Here is an 18,854-nt window from a genome sequence, read left to right on the forward strand (position 1 = left end):
AAATAACGCTAATAACCAGAAATGGTAATAATGGTTATTGTGGTTAAGCTAAAGCCTTCAGTGCCGCGTTGAGGCAATGCAGCAGCATCAATGCAATCAGCAATAGAGCATCATCAGTACATTATTACAACATTATCGGTACCCCATTATTAACATAGTATTACCAATACAGCATTATCAATATGGCATAATCAATATAGAATTATCAATACCTCATTATTAACATAGCATTATCAATACAGCATTATCAATATAGCATAATCAATATAGAATTATCAATACCTCATTATTAACATAGTATTATCAATACAGCATTATCAATATGGCATAATCAATATAGAATTATCAATACCCCATTATTAACATGGTATTGTCAATACAGCATTATCAATATAGCATTATCAATACAGCCTTTATACCACATCATCAATAGAGTTTTATAAATGCAATACCATCAATCAGGATTAATACACCGTTATCAATACAGAATTAGTGCACCATTATGAATGCACCATTGTCAATACACCCTTATCAGTACACCATTATTAGTGCACCATTATTAGTGCACCATTATAATAGACCTTTATCAATACACCCTTATCAGTACTCCATTATTAGTGCACCATTATCAATAGACCCTTATCAATACACCATTATCAGTACACCGTTATTAGTGCACCATTATCAATACACCATTATTAGTGCAGCATTATTAGTGCACCATTATCAATAGACCCTTATCAATACAGCATTATCAGTACACCGTTATTAGTGCACCATTATCAATACACCATTATCAATACACCATTATTAGTGCAGCATTATTAGTGCACCATTATAATACACCCTTATCAATACACCATTATCAGTACACCATTATTAGTGCACCATTATCAATACACCATTATCAATACACCATTATCAATACACCGTTATCAATACACCGTTATCAATACACCATTATCAATACACCGTTATCAATACACCATTATCAATACACCGTTATCACTACACCGTTATCAATACACCATTATCAATACACCGTTATCAATACACCGTTATCAATACGCTGCTATCAATGCACTATTCTTAATGCAATGGGTGTCCCTGGGGTGCCCGCAAAGCCCCCTTCCCCTGGGGGCTGCTCCCTCCATTCCCCACGTCGGGAATGGGGCTCCTCGGCCCCAGCTCCTTCTTGTGCTGGGTCTTGGAATTCCCCTTGTGACCGGGAGCCTCCGCACTGCTCCCTTGGGAAGAGGCTGTGGGACGGGGGAGAACAGGAGGCCTTTGTGGGGAAAAATGCACCGTGGGACGTTCTGGGGCGCAGGAATTCCATGGGCACGGGAAGGGGAGGGAGCGGAGCTCAGGGGGGGAGCAGGAGCCTTTTAGGGAGCATCCCCAGGGTCGGGATGCGCCTCCATGGGCACCGGGATGGCAGGACCCGGCCGTGATGCAGGTGAGAAGCACCATCCCCTTTCCCAAAGGCTGCCCGGGATGGGATGGGATGGGATGGGATGGGATGGGATGGGATGGGATGGGATGGGATGGCAGACCGGGATGTGCTTTGGATGAGGCTCTTTGGGGGTGCTGGGGTGGGGATGGGGCTGAGGAGCAATGGAGCCAATGCAACCAAGCAGGGAAACGGAACCAGTGCTGGGTTCCTGAAGGTGGGAATGGTGCTTCCCTTCCTGCCATCAACCAGATGAAGGGGAGATGCTGCTTTTCCCTGGGATTCAGGTACCCAAAGTCATGGATTCCCTCCCGAATACCCTCACAATCAGCGACTCTTCACTTCCACAGGCGAGGACCAGGCTGCCCCAGTGATGCAGAGAGCAGGGCAAGGGACCAGTAAGCACCGGTCTCGTACTGGGAACATTGGTTTAGGGCTTGATGGTTGGGTTCAATGCGATGGGAGCAGCTCCGAGAGCTCGGAAAGGAGGATGGGAGGAAGGGCAAGGCTGCTTGCAGGGATGGAGCCCATTGCTTATGGAGGGGGTCCGAGGATGAGGACCCTCACCTGATCCTGTGCCTCTCCCAATGCTTTGTGGCTGGACTTAGGGGTGTCGAGGCACCCATGGGGGTGGATTTCGGGGTTGAGGCACCCATGGGGGTGGATTTCGGGGTTGAGGCACCCGTGGGGAGCTCTGGGAGCCTCCCCCATGGCGTTTTGTCCCCAGGTTTTAGCCTCAGGTGCATCAAGGACAAGAAGGTCCCCATTGGGGTCACTGTGGTGGTGGCCGCGCTGCTCCTGGCCATCATCGCGCTGGCGGGTGAGTGGCCGAGGATGAGGATGGGGGGATCCATCGCTGCCTCCCATGGGCAGCGCTCACCACCGCCTGTTCCCCCCCTGTTCCCAGTGAAGAAGTTCCCGTCCTGCCCCTCCTGCCCCGCTCCCGACCGCTCCCGCTGCCTGGAAAACGGGCTCGGGTACCGGCGGAAGTGCTTTTACTTCGTGGAGGACGAAGCGGAGTGGAACGGGAGCGAGCGCTTCTGCCTGTCCCTCGGAGCCCATTTGGCCGCTGTGGACGCATGGGAGGAGCTGGTAAAGGGGGGTCCTGGTGGATCGGGAGCTGTTGGGATTCACCCAACGGGGCAGAGCCTGAGGCTCGGCGTTAACCCCGGCAGCGTTTCCTCCTGCGCTACGGGGGCTCCCTGCACTACTGGATCGGGCTCCGGAGGGAAGGATCCGCTCCCTGGACGTGGGTCAATGGGACCCTCTTCAATGACTCGTACGTGCAGGCTCCTGCTGGGGACCAGGGGCTGGCGTGGGGCAGGGGTCGAAGGCAAGAAGGCACACACACACACATATATATGTATATAAAATATATAATATACAATTAATATACAACATAGAACACTTAATATATAAAATATATAATATGTAATTAATATATAACATAGAACACTTAATATATAAAATATAATATATCAAATATAATTAGTATATAATACATAATATAGAATATAATATGTTATAGTATATATAATTTATTATAATTTTCATATATACAATTATAATGCAGTATTATATAATATAAGCATGTCTATAAAAACATGCATATATATTATCTATAAATATGGATGTATTATATATATTTAATATATGATATATACTATATATAGGTTTTATATATATAGGATTTATATAAAAGGTTAGGGTTATATACATATTAATATACATATTTTCATATATTTATATATATATATATGATTATATATATTGTATCTATAATACATACATATTATACATGTGCATCTATAAAATATATATAATTACCTATACACATTTATAAATACAGCCCTAACTGTAATGAGGTGGGAGCAATCAGACGCTGCTTGGGCTGCAGCTCTTGGGCCACAGCCCTTGGGTTTGTGGTGCTGGGGCTTGAGGGCACAAAATCCCCTTGGAAAACCGAGCTCATTCCCCTCGTTGAGGAGCAGGAAGCAGCTTTCTCCTGCCCTGGGAATGGTGCTCCCTGCTCCTCTGTTGATCCCAATGGGACACGCAACCCATTGAGCTCTCCCTCTGCTCCGTGGGGCAGGTTCCAAGTCCGTGGCAGGGGACAGTGCGCCTTCATCGATGGGGATGGGATCAGCAGTGACTGGTGCTCCCTGAGGAAGTATTCGGTGTGCAGCCATCCCGAGGGCTGGAATCCCACCTGAAACCTGCAGCTGCTTCCGTGCTCTTGGTCCTCCGGTGGAGAAACGCAAGGGGATGGCATGGGAGACGATCCCGCCTTGGCCACGGAGCCCCTGGGATGTGCTTGGGGCATTGCCCGGCCCTGAGCCGTGTCCTGGTTTTCCAGCTGTGTTCCCAATACCTGTGTTTCTCTTCCCCACAGCCCTACATAGGAGCTACTTGGTCTAATAAATGCTGCTTCCATCCAACCCTGCTTCTTTTCCCTATGCACCGGGGTCCCATCACCAATGGGGCTTCTTCTCCCTGAAATTCCCATCCCCTTGCATTTGGATGGGTAATGGGAATGACTCCGTTGCCTTTCCCTCCCTTCTCATGGTGTAGAGACCGCCCAAATCACCCTGGCTTCATTTACACATGTTTGGGCATCAAATTTGGGCTCATTTTGCCCCATTTTGCCTTTGAAATCCCACTTGGGGCAGCCCAGGGGGGTGTTTGGGGTGAAATGAGGACAATTCCTCTCTTTTATAGTGAAACAAAACGTATTTATTCTATTGTGAGCACATTTATAACCCATCGCACACGAGGCAGCCTCAGAGTAGGAGCAGCACAAGGAGGGGGGAAATGAGCAGGAGCCCATTGATGCTGACAAAACCCCCTTTAACCCAAGCTATGGGCTCAAAGCTGCAGAAATCAGGGGGGGTTCATTCAGGTTGGGAGCACGAACAGAAACCTTCGGAGGGGCTGATTTTGGGTGGAAACCCCGAGTTTTCAGCTCGAAAGAAGCTCGGGGAAGCTCCATGAGGGAGTTTGGGATGGATTGAAGGGTGGTGGCTTTCAGAGGGTGTGAGCTGCACCCAAACCCCCCTGATGTAACCCAGTTATATAGAACCTGGAACGCATCGTACGGAGGTAGGACCATGGGCTGTAAGGGAGCTGGAATGTAAGAGCTGAGGAGCATCAGGGAGCGTTTCCAGGCATCACGAACCAACCCCATCAGCAACCGCCCCCTTGGCAGAGAGCCTGATGGTGGAGAGGAGCACGCAGAAGTAGGGGAACACCCTCTGCCCCCCGAAGGAGCCCACGGGGAAGCTGAAGACGCGCTGGCGGCTGCCCATGGCGTAGAAGGAGACTTCTCCCCCCTCGTAGTCCAGGTAGACCCCGATGCCCCCATTGCCCAGCGGGACGGAGGCGCTGGAGGGGGCCGTGAGGGCCACGCAGAGCTCCTCGCACCTCTGCAGCCCCCAGATGTGGGCGCTGGGCTTGAAGAGGACCCGGCCCTTCCTCTGCACCGACTCCAGGGCCACCCCCACGGCCCAGAACCGCCCCGTGGCCTCCAGCTCCCAGTAGTGGCGCCCCGAGGTGAAGCCCTCCTTGGCCAGCAGGCAGGGATCGGTGTCGAAGCGGGCCGGGGTGTCCGGTCGGTGGAGGCCGGGTCTACCCCAGGAGGCCTCCTTGAGGTCCTGGGACAGGATCACTTCAGGGCCTGCGGTGGCCGGGTCCAGGGTCACATCCACTGGGGGGAAAGGGGAGGAATCAGAAACAGCCCCGAAATCCCCTTCCAAGGTGTGTGGGGGGAAGGAGAAAGGGAAGAGATGGGGCTGGGGATGGAGGATCTTTAGGGGAGGTTGGATATGGGGACACCAAGAGATGGGGCTGGGGATGGAGGATCTTGGGGGGTTGGTTGGGGGGTGGGGTTGGGGTGGGGTTTTGGGGGTTGGTGGGGGGTGGGGTGGGGTGGGGTTTTGGGGGTTGGGTGGGGGGTGGGGTGGGGTGGGGTTTTGGGGGTTGGATGTGGGGACACCAAGAGATGGGGCTGGGGATGGAGGGGTGAATCTGAAGATCCTCCAATGGAGATCTCGATTGGTGCTACCCATAAACCATGAGGGACTGGGACTCTGCTCCTCTCCATCCCCTCCCGTTACCTTCAAACTGCTTTGCTGTGTTGTAATCCAGGGCGAGATCCCGCCTGCGTGGCCGTGGCTTGAGGAGGAACGACATCGCTCCCTCCACGTCCTGCCCTCCAAGAGGGAGCAGAACTCGGTTATGGCCCTCGGATGGGCCCGGCCCAGCCTTTCTGGGTGAGAAAACGGGTTCAAAAACTGCCTTTAACCAAAGTGCTTGAAGGAAAGCATCGGTTTTTACCCCGTGGCTGCAAAGGAGCCGTGCTCATCCATGGGAAGAGCCGGAGGTGGATTCAATCCCTTAACTCCATCAATGTGCGCTGGGGAGATAAAGGCGGGTGCGAGGGCCATGGAGGGTAATGGAGCCCCCAAGTGGTTGAATAAACCGCGCAGAGCTCCAAACTCCACTGGTTCCTCCTTCCCCGTGTTTCCCCTAGGAAAAGCAGCTTGGGGACGAGCAGCAGTGGGGCAAGGGTGGGAAAACACCCTTCAACGACGAGAAAAGCAGGAGATTTGCTGGTTCGCACCCAAATGTCCCCATTCGGTTGGGTATGGGTGGGCAGGGAGGAAAGAGAAACCACAACCAAGGAAAACACCTTTAAATCCAAAGCAAAGATCCCGAGGGCAAAGCAAGGATAAACCCGCTTCCATCCCTCATGGATGGGATGGGAGAGTGTTCAAAATCCCTTTCCCACCCCAAAATGAAGCTGCAGTGCTGGGAATTGCCCCATTCGAACCTTTTGTGTTGCTCTGAGGCTCCTCTGGCTGCTTTCCCACTTGGAATTCTCCCTCTTCTTGGGGTTTCCCCTCTCTTTGGCACCGGCTCCGCTCGGTCCCAGCTCTGCTTTTATCAGCTGAGGAGGGAGGAGAGCCCCAATCTCCCGCCTGCAGACGGGGCCATGACACATCCACGCGCCTCCTGCACCCTCCGATTGTGCCTTTTGTGCCCCATTTCAGGGCCTTTTCCTTCGTTGTTGATGATGGGAAGGGGATAAAAACCCAGCAGTGACAAAAATGTGCATGATTTAATTCATTTTTACCCCCAAATCTGGCTGCGGCCACTTGTGGGGACAGAACCGAGGCAAGGATGGACAAGGGTTAAACTGAAACGGGGAGATCAGGTTAGATGCAAGCTGAAGGAGGAGCTTTAAGGTCCCTTAAGCAGCTCCATGGTTCTATGGCTGCAGGACGGGGTGGCAAAGCCTGGCAATGGGATGAGCTGGAGGGGATAAAACACGTTTAAAGCCAGCCGTGGGCGAGGGAATTTGCCTCTTCCCACCCAGGAGCCGAGCATGGGAACAGCCCAGGGGTGGTTCGAGGACCAGCAACCAACATCCAGCCCAGAGGAAGCCACCTCAGTCACCTCCTGCTGCTGGAGAGGCCAAACCCTGCTCAGGACCAAGCAGCGATGGAGGAGCAGCCGCTTGCTGCAGCCACGGAGCGTTTGGGGAGACCCATTGAGGTCTATGAGGTGAGAGCATCCTCCCTGTGGTACCCATCAGGTTCCTTATGGGAGAAGCTTGAAGGGAGCTGATTCCTGCTTTCAGGAGGTGGCTTTTGGGGGGAGAATTTGCTTCTTCCCCCCTATAATTCAGGCTGTCAAAGGCAGGATTATACAAACAAGCTTCACGTTATGATTCCATTGGGGGGGGTGCACCCAGGAGAGGCTCCAGTCTCACCTGCGAGCTCTAAGGAAGGTGCTGGCGGAGCTTCTGGACTGGAGAATGAGTGAAGAGAAGCAGCGCACGGATTACCTGGTGAGGGGCCCCTCTTTGTTCCAGCAGCCAAACAGGTCCCTGGGTAGGCTCCCCCCCTCCCCAGAAACACGTGGGATCACCCCCATGCTGCTTCCCAGCGCCCGGCAAAGCCCCGGATCCGGTTGGAGCCGTTGGCACGGATCTGGGCAGGTTTGGTGGGCGCCGCCTCCATGCTCAGCTGCTTCCTTTTCATGGGGCCATGAACGTGGGGTTACCCCCCCCCACCACCACCACACGCATTTCCCAGGGGTTTTAGACTTCCAGGCTCCCCAACTTCCCAGTTTGGTTTTGGACTGGAAGTGGCAGCAGCAAAGGGAAAAGAAGGAAACGCATTGGATTCAGTGGTTATTTACCCCCTGGTCATTCCTTAACCACATCCCTGTCCTGGCCCCGGCCAAAGCACGCTGTCCTTTAGCTTGAAAGGGACAAATTCGGGTCTTGGGCTGGGTTCAAAGGGGGTTTTTGGTGCTTCTGCTCCGAGGCGAGGAGCGAGGCCGAGCGGGGCCGCATCAGGGCTGAGTTCGAGCGGCTGCGGCGGCTGCTGGTGGAGAAGGAGAGCGCGGCACTGGCCCGGCTGGCAGAGCTCGACGCTGCCTTTGAAGCTGCTCAGGAGGAGAAGTCGTCACGGGTGGCTGAGGGCATCGCACGGCTCCATGTGCTCATCGGGCAGCTGGAGGCCAAGCGCCTGCCTCAGGTGAGGCCTTGACCAAACCAGAAGTGCCCCCAAAGCAGTGCCTGGTGTGGGGAGTCCTCAACCCCCTTTTATCTCCCTTTTAGGACATCGGGAGCATCCTAAACAGGTACGTGGCACCTTCCCCGCACCTTTGTGACCCTGTTGAACATCCAGCTCCATCGTGCCTCTTCCCAGCTGGAATGAAATGAAGCTTCAGCTCCCATCCGGGCTCCCCACTGAACTGGAGAAGAGCCTGAGCTCCTGCCGGCACCAGCGGGATGCTCTCCGGGAGGCCCTGAAGGAGCTCAGAGGTATTCAGGGGGAGAATTCCATTATCTGGGGTTAATTTAGAGACACTGGGAGAGAAATTATGAACTACTTTGGCATTTCAGGAGGAAAAGGAGATGGTTTAAGGGGAGGCAGCAGGCCAAGGCCCACGCTCCCCTATCTTGCCTTCCTTCTTCCAGACAAGGGGAAATCTGAACCAAACCCAGGACCTGGGATCTTTCCCAGCAGAGAGAAAAAAGGTGACATGACTCTTCATGCCCCTTTCTTCCTGCCCCTACAACGGCCTCACCCTCGCACTGACCCACATGGTTTTCCCTGCAGCAAAAGCAACTGCAGATCCCAGCTGGGCTCCTCTCCCGCAGCTCCTGGCGGACAGGAAGACTGTGCGGTGGGATGAGGAGCAGAAAGGAGGGGAGCCCCAGCAGCTTTATACCTGAGCTGCTTAAGCTGCGTCAGAGCAGCTGCCCCACTGCTTTCGATGGAGCCGGGGCTTGTGGTGCTGCAAAGCCGCGACTCGCCGTTACGGTAATAAAACACATAAAACATGTATAGTTTAAAGCGTTTATTTTAGGCCTGGGTCGGCCGCCGCGGTTGAACGCAAGGTACCGAAACGCAAGTCCCACTCACTGGGAATACAGTGCGGACCTGGTTGAAAACTCCGCCCCCAGACACCCACGCCGCCTGCGTGCTTGCCGGACCTGATTGGGAACTGCGCCCGTCTCCACTGCTGGAAACGTCCTTTTCGGTTCCAGCTGTCGCTGCCCCCGCAGAGGCCGGAGTAATGGCGGGAGGGGTGATGGATCCGAGCCGCACCCGTCCTGCCCCTCGGTGCAGCTCTTTAAGAGACACGAGGCAGCACACACACAACCCCCAGCACAGCCCACCCAACACCGGCCCGCTTTCCCCTCGGTGCAGCTCTTTTGGTGACACAGGGCGGCGAGCACCCCGCATCACCCACTCGCCCGTGCACACCCTCGTCGGCGCCCCGCCTGTCCCTCGGAGCAGCTCTTTTACTGATGCGGGGCAGCGATTCCTCCACCCCCGGAGCGGCTTTTTTCGCCCCCCCATCTCTCACCCCTCGTGACCCTCTGCTGCGCCCGCTTGTCTCTACAGCTTGTAAGAGACACGAGCACACACACAACCCCCGGCGCAGCCCTTGTTTGTTGTTGGTGGTTTGTGTGGGGGTGGGGGTTTGTCTTTTTTCGCCCCCCCATCTCTCACCCCTCTGTGAACCCTCTGCTGCGCCCTACTTGTCTCTCGGTACAGCTGTGTAAGAGACACGAGGCAGCACACACACAACCCCCAGCACAGCCCACCCAACACCGGCCCGCTTTCCCCTCGGTGCAGCTCTTTTGGTGACACAGGGCGGCGAGCACCCCGCATCACCCACTCGCCCGTGCACACCCTCGTCGGCGCCCCGCCTGTCCCTCGGAGCAGCTCTTTGTGACACAGGGCGCCGATCACAATCACCCATCCTTCGGCGAACACCCCCCGCTGCGCCCCGCCTGTCCCTCGGTGCAGCTCTTTTACTGATGCGGGGCAGCGACTCCCCCGACCCCGGAGCTGCTTTTTATGCTGCCCCAGCCCATCTCGCACCTCTCAGTGCACAGCCTCTGCTGCGCCCCGCTTGTCTCACGGTACAGTACTGTAAGAGACACGCAGTACACACACACACAACCCCCGGCGCAGCCCTTCCACCACTACCCCGCTTTAACCTCGGTGTAGCTCTTTGGGTGACACAGGGCGGCGATCACAATCACCCATCCGTCCGTGCATACCCCCCGCTGCGCCCCGCCTATCCCTCGGTGCAGCTCTTTTACTGATGCGGGGCAGCGATTCCTCCTCCCCCGGAGCGGCTTTTTTCGACCCCCCAACTCTCACCCCTCTGTGAACCCTCTGCTGCGCCCTACTTGTCTCGGTACAGCTGTGTAAGACACACGATGAAGCACACACACAACCCCCAGCACAGCCCACGCACCACCGGCCCGCTTTCCCCTCGGTGCAGCTCTTCTGGTGACGCAGGGCAGCGAGCACCCCTCATCACCCCCCCCTCAGTGCACTCCCCCTGCTGCGCCCTGCCTGTCCCTCGGAGCAGCTCTTTTTGTGACACAGGGCAGCGATCACAATCACCCACACCTCGGTGCAGATCCCCCGCTGCGCCCCGCCTTACCCTCCGAGCAGCTTTTACTGATGCGGGGCAGCGATTCCTCCACCCCCGGAGCTGCTTTATATGCTGCCACCGCCAATCTCGCACCCCTCAGTGCACACTCTCTGCTGCGCCCCACCTGTCCCTCGGAGCAGCTCTTTTCGTGACACGGGGCACGAGACACAACCCACAGCGCAGCCCTTCCACCGCCGCCCCGCCTGTCCCTCGGAGCAGCTCTTTTAGCGGTGCGGGACTGCAGTCACCCCCAGCACAACCTGCCCTTCCCTAGGTACGCCCTTTAACACCACCTCCTTCCGCCAGTCCCTCGGAGCAGCTCTTTTACTGGTAAGAGGTGGCGATTCCTCCACCCCCGGAGCGACTTTTTATGCCGCCCCAGCCCATCCCGCACCTCTCAGTGCACATCCTCTGCTGCGCCCCGCTTGTCTCACAGTACAGCTCTGTAAGAAACACGCAGCACACACACTCGCAAACCCGGCGCAGCCCTTCCACCGCCTCCTTGCCTGTCCCTCGGTGCAGCTCTTTAGTGACGGGGCACCAGACACACAAACCCCGGCGCAGCCCCTCCACCACCACCCAGCTTTAACCTCGGTGTAGCTCTGGGTGACACAGGGCGGCGATCACAATCACCCACCCTTCGGTGCACACCCCGTGCTGCGCCCCGCCAGTCCCCCGGTGCAGCTCCTTTCGTGACACGGGGCACCAGACACAGAACCCCCGGCGCAGCCCTCCCACCGCCGCGCCCACATGCCCCTCGCTGCAGCTCTTCCAATGACGTGGGACCTCGACTACCCCTCATCACCCACCCCTCAATGCACACGCCCCGCTGCGCCCCGCCTATCCCTCGGTGCAGCTCTTTAATAGCAGTGCGGGTCACCAGACACAACCGCCGGTTCAGCCCTTCCCACCGCCGCCCCGCTTGTCCCTCGGAGCAGCTCTTTTACTGATGCGGGGCAGCGATCCCTCCACCCCCGGAGCTTTTTATGCTGCCCCAACCCATCTCGCACCTCTCAGTGCACACCCCCCCGCTGCGCCCCGCCTGTCCCTCGGTGAAGCTCGTTCAGTGACATGAGGCGGCGATCACAATCACCCACCCCTCGGTGCACACCCCGTGCTGCGCCCCGCCAGTCCCCCGGTGCAGCTCAGTGACACGGGGCACCAGACACAGGCCGCCTCCCCCCCCCCCCGCAGCCCTTTCACCGGCGCCCCGACAGTCCCTCGCTGCAGCCCCCTCAGTGTCACGGGGAACCTGAGACAACCCCCGCGGCGCAGCCCTTCCACCGCCGCCCCGCCGGTCCCTCGGTGCAGCTCTTTTACTGATGCGGGGCAGCGATTCCCCCAACCCCGGACCTGTTTTTTATGCTGCCCCAGCCCATCTCGCACGCCCCGCTACGCCCCGCCTGTCCCTCGGAGCAGCTCTTTCAGTGACATGAGGCGGCGATCTCAATCACTCACCCCTCGGTGCACACCCCGTGCTACACACCCCGCCTGGCCCTCGCTGCAGCTCTCAGCGGTGCGGGACTGCAGTCACCCCGGGCACAACCTGCCCTTCCCTAGGTGCGCCCTTCAACACCGCCTCTTTCCACCAGTCCCTCGGTGCAGCTCTTTTACTGATGAGGGGTGGCGATTCCTCCACCCCCGGATCGGCTTCCCCCCCCCCCATCTCTCACCCCTCTGAAACTCTCTGCTGCGCCCCACCTGTGTCTCGGTACAGCTGTGTAAGAGACACGAAGCAGCACACACACAACCCCCAGCACAGCCCACCCACCACCGGCCCGCTTTCCCCTCGGTGCAGCTCTTTTGGTGACATAGGCCGGCGAGCACCCCCTATCACCCACCCGCCCGTGCACACCCCCCGCTGCGCCCCGCCTGTCCCTCGGTGCAGCTCTTTTCCTCACACAGGACACCAGACACACAACCCCCCTCTCGCAGCCCTCCCACCGCTGCCCCGCCAGTCCCTCGGTGCAGCTCTTTTACTGATGCGGGGCAGCGATTCCCCCAACCCCGGACCTGTTTTTTATGCTGCCCCAGCCCATCTCGCACCCCCCGCTGCGCCCCGCCTGTCCCTCGGAGCAGCTCTTTTCGTGACACGGGGCACCAGACACAACCCACACCGCAGCCCTTCCACCGCCGCCCCGCCTGGCCCTCGGTGCAGCTCTTTCAGTGACATGAGGCGGCGATCACAATCACCCACCCCTCGGTGCACACCCCATGCTGCGCCCCGCCAGTCCCCCGGTGCAGCTCAGTGACACGGGGCACCAGACACAAGCCACCTCAGTCACCCCCCCCCCCGCAGCCCTTTCACCGCCGCCCCGACAGTTCCTCCCTGCAGCCCGCTCAGTGTCACGGGGAACCTGACACACCCCCCGCGGCGCAGCCCTTCCACCGCCGCCCCGCCGGTCCCTCGGTGCAGCTCTTTCAGTGACATGAGGCGGCGATCACAATCACCCACCCCTCGGTGCACACCCCGTGCTGCGCCCCGCCAGTCCCCCGGTGCAGCTCAGTGACACGGGGCACCAGACACAGGCCCCATCCCTCACCCCCCCCCCCCCCCCCGGAGCGCTTTCACCGCCGCCCCGACAGTTCCTCCCTGCAGCCCGCTCAGTGTCACGGGGAACCTGACACACCCCCCGGGCGCAGCCCTTCCACCGCCGCCCCGCCGGTCCCTCGGTGCAGCTCTTTTACTGATGCGGGGCAGCGATTCCCCCAACCCCGGACCTGTTTTTTATGCTGCCCCAGCCCATCTCGCACCCCCCGCTACGCCCCGCCTGTCCCTCGGAGCAGCTCTTTTCGTGACACGGGGCACCAGACACAGAACCCCCTGCGCAGCCCTTCCACCGCCGCCCCGCCTGTCCCTCGGTGCAGCTCTTTCAGTGACATGAGGCGGCGATCACAATCACCCACCCCTCGGTGCACACCCCATGCTGCCCCCCGCCAGTCCCCGGTGCAGCTCAGTGACACGGGGCACCAGACACAGGCCCCCTCCCTCACCCCCCCCCCCCCCCGCAGCCCTTTCACCGCCGCCCCGACAGTCCCTCGCTGCAGCCCGCTCAGTGTCACGGGGAACCTGACACACCCCCCGCGGCGCAGCCCTTCCACCGCCGCCCCGCCGGTCCCTCGGTGCAGCTCTTTTACTGATGCGGGGCAGCGATTCCCCCAACCCCGGACCTGTTTTTTATGCTGCCCCAGCCCATCTCGCACCCCCCGCTGCGCCCCGCCTGTCCCTCGGAGCAGCTCTTTTCGTGACACGGGGCACCAGACACAACCCACACCGCAGCCCTTCCACCGCCGCCCCGCCTGTCCCTCGGTGCAGCTCTTTCAGTGACATGAGGCGGCGATCACAATCACCCACCCCTCGGTGCACACCCCGTGCTGCGCCCCGCCAGTCCCCCGGTGCAGCTCAGTGACACGGGGCACCAGACACAAGCCACCTCCGTCACCGCCCCCCCCTCCCCCCGCAGCCCTTTCACCTCCGCCCCGACAGTTCCTCCCTGCAGCCCGCTCAGTGTCACGGGGAACCTGACACACCCCCCGCGGCGCAGCCCTTCCACCGCCGCCCCGCCGGTCCCTCGGTGCAGCTCTTTTACTGATGCGGGGCAGCGATTCCCCCAACCCCGGACCTGTTTTTTATGCTGCCCCAGCCCATCTCGCACCCCCCGCTGCGCCCCGCCTGTCCCTCGGAGCAGCTCTTTTCGTGACACGGGGCACCAGACACAACCCACACCGCAGCCCTTCCACCGCCGCCCCGCCTGTCCCTCGGTGCAGCTCTTTCAGTGACATGAGGCGGCGATCACAATCACCCACCCCTGGTGCACACCCCATGCTGCGCCCCGCCAGTCCCCCGGTGCCTCGTGACACGGGGCACCAGACACAGGCCCCCTCCCTCACCCCCCCCCCCGCTGCCCTTTCACCGCCGCCCCGACAGTTCCTCCCTGCAGCCCGCTCAGTGTCACGGGGAACCTGACACACTCCCGCGGCGCAGCCCTTCCACCGCCGCCCCGCCGGTCCCTCGGTGCAGCTCTTTTACTGATGCGGGGCAGCGATTCCCCCAACCCCGGACCTGTTTTTTATGCTGGCCCAGCCCAGCTCGCACCCCTCAGTGCACACCCCCCCGCTGCGCCCCGCCTGTCCCTCGGTGCAGCTTTTACTGATGCGGGGCACCAGACACAACCCACACCGCAGCCCTTCCACCGCCGCCCCGCCTGTCCCTCGGTGCAGCTCTTTCAGTGACATGAGGCGGCGATCACAATCACCCACCCCTGGTGCCACCCCATGCGCCCCGCCAGTCCCCCGGTGCAGCTCAGTGACACGGGGCACCAGACACAGGCCCCCTCCCTCACCCCCCCCCCCCCGCAGCCCTTTCACCGCCGCCCCGACAGTTCCTCGCTGCAGCCCGCTCAGTGTCACGGGGAACCTGACACACCCCCCGCGGCGCAGCCCTTCCACCGCCGCCCCGCCGGTCCCTCGGTGCAGCTCTTTTACTGATGCGGGGCAGCGATTCCCCCAACCCCGGACCTGTTTTTTATGCTGCCCCAGCCCATCTCGCACCCCCCCGCTGCCCCCCGCCTGTCCCTCGGTGCAGCTTTTCCTGATGCGGGGCACCAGACACAACCCACACCGCAGCCCTTCCACCGCCGCCCCGCCTGTCCCTCGGTGCAGCTCTTTCAGTGACATGAGGCGGCGATCACAATCACCCACCCCTCGGTGCACACCCCATGCTGCGCCCCGCCAGTCCCGGTGCAGCTCAGTGACACGGGGCACCAGACACAAGCCACCTCGTCACCGCCCCCCCCCCCAGCAGCCCTTTCACCGCCGCCCCGACAGTCCCTCGCTGCAGCCCCCTCAGTGACACGGGGAACCTGACACACCCCCCGCGGCGCAGCCCTTCCACCGCCGCCCCGCCGGTCCCTCGGTGCAGCTCTTTTACTGATGCGGGGCAGCGATTCCCCCAACCCCGGACCTGTTTTTTTATGCTGCCCCAGCCCATCTCGCACCCCCCGCTGCGCCCCGTCTGTCCCTCGGAGCAGCTCTTTTCGTGACACGGGGCACCAGACACAACCCACACCGCAGCCCTTCCACCGCCGCCCCGCCTGTCCCTCGGTGCAGCTCTTTCAGTGACATGAGGCGGCGATCACAATCACCCACCCCTCGGTGCACACCCCATGCTGCGCCCCGCCAGTCCCCCGGTGCAGCTCAGTGACACGGGGCACCAGACACAAGCCACCTCAGTCACCGCCCCCCCCCCCCCCCGCAGCCCTTTCACCTCCGCCACGACAGTTCCTCCCTGCAGCCCGCTCAGTGACACGGGGAACCTGACACACCCCCCGCGGCGCAGCCCTTCCACCGCCGCCCCGCCTGTCCCTCGGTGCAGCTTTCAGTGACATGAGGCGGCGATCACAATCACCCACCCCTCGGTGCACACCCCGTGCTGCGCCCCGCCAGTCCCCCGGTGCAGCTCAGTGACACGGGGCACCAGACACAGGCCCCATCCCTCACCCCCCCCCCCCGCCCCGGAGCGCTGTCACCGACGCCCCGACAGTTCCTCCCTGCAGCCCGCTCAGTGTCACGGGGAACCTGACACACCCCCCGGGCGCAGCCCTTCCACCGCCGCCCCGCCGGTCCCTCGGTGCAGCTCTTTTACTGATGCGCGGCAGCGATTCCCACCCGGACCTGTTTTTTATGCTGGCCCAGCCCAGCTCGCACCCCTCAGTGCACCCCGTCTGTCCCTCGCTGCAGCTCTTTTCGTGACACGGGGCACCAGACACAGAACCCCCTGCGCAGCCCTCCACCGCCGCCCCGCCTGTCCTCGGTGCAGCTCTTTTACTGATGCGGGGCAGCGATTCCCCCAACCCCGGACCTGTTTTTTATGCTGCCCCAGCCCATCTCGCACCCCCCGCTGCGCCCCGCCTGTCCCTCGGTGCAGCTCTTTTACTTATGCGGGGCACCAGACACAACCCACACCGCAGCCCTTCCACCGCCGCCCCGCCTGTCCCTCGGTGCAGCTCTTTCAGTGACATGAGGCGGCGATCACAATCACCCACCCCTCGGTGCACACCCCATGCTGCGCCCCGCCAGTCCCCCGGTGCAGCTCAGTGACACGGGGCACCAGACACAAGCCACCTCAGTCACCGCCCCCCCCCCCAGCAGCCCTTTCACCGCCGCCCCGACAGTCCCTCGCTGCAGCCCGCTCAGTGTCACGGGGAACCTGACACACCCCCCGCGGCGCAGCCCTTCCACCGCCGCCCCGCCGGTCCCTCGGTGCAGCTCTTTTACTGATGCGGGGCAGCGATTCCCCCAACCCCGGACCTGTTTTTTATGCTGCCCCAGCCCATCTCGCACCCCCCGCTGCGCCCCGTCTGTCCCTCGGAGCAGCTCTTTTCGTGACACGGGGCACCAGACACAACCCACACCGCAGCCCTTCCACCGCCGCCCCGCCTGGCCCTCGGTGCAGCTCTTTCAGTGACATGAGGCGGCGATCACAATCACCCACCCCTCGGTGCACACCCCGTGCTGCGCCCCGCCAGTCCCCCGGTGCAGCTCAGTGACACGGGGCACCAGACACAAGCCACCTCAGTCACCGCCCCCCCCCCCCGCAGCCCTTTCACCGCCGCCCCGACAGTTCCTCCCTGCAGCCCGCTCAGTGTCACGGGGAACCTGACACACCCCCCGCGGCGCAGCCCTTCCACCGCCGCCCCGCCGGTCCCTCGGTGCAGCTCTTTTACTGATGCGGGGCAGCGATTCCCCCAACCCCGGACCTGTTTTTTATGCTGGCCCAGCCCAGCTCGCACCCCCCGCTGCGCCCCGTCTGTCCCTCGGTGCAGCTCTTTTCGTGACACGGGGCACCAGACACAACCCGGTTGGGTGTTGGGGTTTTTGGGGGGTTATGCTGCCCCAACCCATCTCGCACCCCTCAGTGCACACCCCCCCGCTGCGCCCCGCCTGTCCCTCGTGGTTGGGGACACCGCAGCCCTTCCACCGCCGCCCCGCCTGTCCCTCGGTGCAGCTCTTTCAGTGACATGAGGCGGCGATCACAATCACCCACCCCTCGGTGCACACCCATGCTGGCCCCGCCAGTCCCCGTGCAGCTCAGTGGACGGGGCGCCGACACAAGCCACCTCCCTCGCGCCCCCCCCCGCAGCCCTTTCACCGCCGCCCCGGCAGTCCCTCGCTGCAGCCCGCTCGTGTCACGGGGAACCTGACACACCCCCGCGGCGCAGCCCTTCCACCGCCGCCCCGCCGGTCCCTGGTGCAGCTCTTTCAGTGACATGAGGCGGCGATCACAATCACCCACCCCTCGGTGCACACCCCGTGCTGCGCCCCGCCAGTCCCCCGGTGCAGCTCAGTGACACGGGGCACCAGACACAGGCCCCATCCCTCACCCCCCCCGCCCCGGAGCGCTGTCACCGACGCCCCGACAGTTCCTCCCTGCAGCCCGCTCAGTGTCACGGGGAACCTGACACACCCCCCGGGCGCAGCCCTTCCACCGCCGCCCCGCCGGTCCCTCGGTGCAGCTCTTTTACTGATGCGCGGCAGCGATTCCCCCAACCCCTGACCTGTTTTTTATGCTGGCCCAGCCCAGCTCGCACCCCTCAGTGCACCCCGTCTGTCCCTCGCTGCAGCTCTTTTCGTGACACGGGGCACCAGACACAGAACCCCCTGCGCAGCCCTCCCACCGCCGCCCCGCCTGTCCCTCGGTGCAGCTCTTTTACTGATGCGGGGCAGCGATTCCCCCAACCCCGGACCTGTTTTTTATGCTGGCCCAGCCCAGCTCGCACCCCTGCCGCTGCGCCCCGTCTGTCCCTCGGTGCAGCTTTTTCTGATGCGGGGCACCAGACACAACCCACACCGCAGCCCTTCCACCGCCGCCCCGCCTGTCCCTCGGTGCAGCTCTTTCAGTGACATGAGGCGGCGATCACAATCACCCACCCCTCGGTGCACACCCCATGCTGCGCCCCGCCAGTCCCCCGGTGCAGCTCAGTGACACGGGGCACCAGACACAAGCCACCTCAGTCACCGCCCCCCCCCCCCCGCAGCCCTTTCACCGCCGCCCCGACAGTCCCTCGCTGCAGCCCCCTCAGTGTCACGGGGAACCTGACACACCCCCCGCGGCGCAGCCCTTCCACCGCCGCCCCGCCGGTCCCTCGGTGCAGCTCTTTTACTGATGCGGGGCAGCGATTCCCCCAACCCCGGACCTGTTTTTTATGCTGCCCCAGCCCATCTCGCACCCCCCGCTGCGCCCCGTCTGTCCCTCGGAGCAGCTCTTTTCGTGACACGGGGCACCAGACACAACCCACACCGCAGCCCTTCCACCGCCGCCCCGCCTGGCCCTCGGTGCAGCTCTTTCAGTGACATGAGGCGGCGATCACAATCACCCACCCCTCGGTGCACACCCCATGCTGCGCCCCGCCAGTCCCCCGGTGCAGCTCAGTGA

The 18,854-nt window shown here is 60.9% G+C and overlaps 4 protein-coding genes across 5 annotated transcripts in view; 3 read left to right on the plus strand and 1 right to left on the minus strand.

Annotated features, from left to right (window-relative positions):
* POLR1H (RNA polymerase I subunit H) overlaps window positions 1-18,854 on the plus strand; it is an 87,047-nt gene that overhangs the window by 57,934 nt on the left and 10,259 nt on the right. The window lies entirely within an intron of this gene.
* On the plus strand, window positions 1,420-3,663 carry LOC133216022 (C-type lectin domain family 2 member D-like). Its single transcript, XM_061360433.1, has 5 exons — window positions 1,420-1,456; window positions 2,178-2,270; window positions 2,358-2,542; window positions 2,626-2,729; window positions 3,543-3,663. Exons 1-5 carry the CDS (start codon window positions 1,420-1,422, stop codon window positions 3,661-3,663), a joined length of 540 nt encoding a protein of 179 aa, XP_061216417.1.
* On the minus strand, window positions 4,577-5,680 carry LOC133216001 (E3 ubiquitin-protein ligase TRIM7-like). The gene is made up of 2 exons (XM_061360409.1): window positions 5,563-5,680; window positions 4,577-5,153 (listed from the first exon to the last, which is right to left on the minus strand). Exons 1-2 carry the CDS (start codon window positions 5,636-5,638, stop codon window positions 4,618-4,620), a joined length of 612 nt encoding a protein of 203 aa, XP_061216393.1. The 5' UTR covers window positions 5,639-5,680; the 3' UTR covers window positions 4,577-4,617.
* On the plus strand, window positions 5,695-8,657 carry LOC133216023 (E3 ubiquitin-protein ligase TRIM15-like). The gene is made up of 7 exons (XM_061360434.1): window positions 5,695-5,718; window positions 5,979-6,090; window positions 6,825-7,012; window positions 7,203-7,298; window positions 7,780-7,992; window positions 8,076-8,282; window positions 8,439-8,657. Exons 1-6 carry the CDS (start codon window positions 5,695-5,697, stop codon window positions 8,178-8,180), a joined length of 738 nt encoding a protein of 245 aa, XP_061216418.1. The 3' UTR covers window positions 8,181-8,282; window positions 8,439-8,657.

The sequence above is a fragment of the Neopsephotus bourkii genome, unplaced genomic scaffold (assembly GCF_033783945.1).
Source record: "Neopsephotus bourkii isolate Nb327-2 ecotype Australia unplaced genomic scaffold, CSIRO-AGI_Nbou_v1 NB_1025, whole genome shotgun sequence".
Lineage (NCBI taxonomy): Eukaryota > Metazoa > Chordata > Aves > Psittaciformes > Psittacidae > Neopsephotus > Neopsephotus bourkii.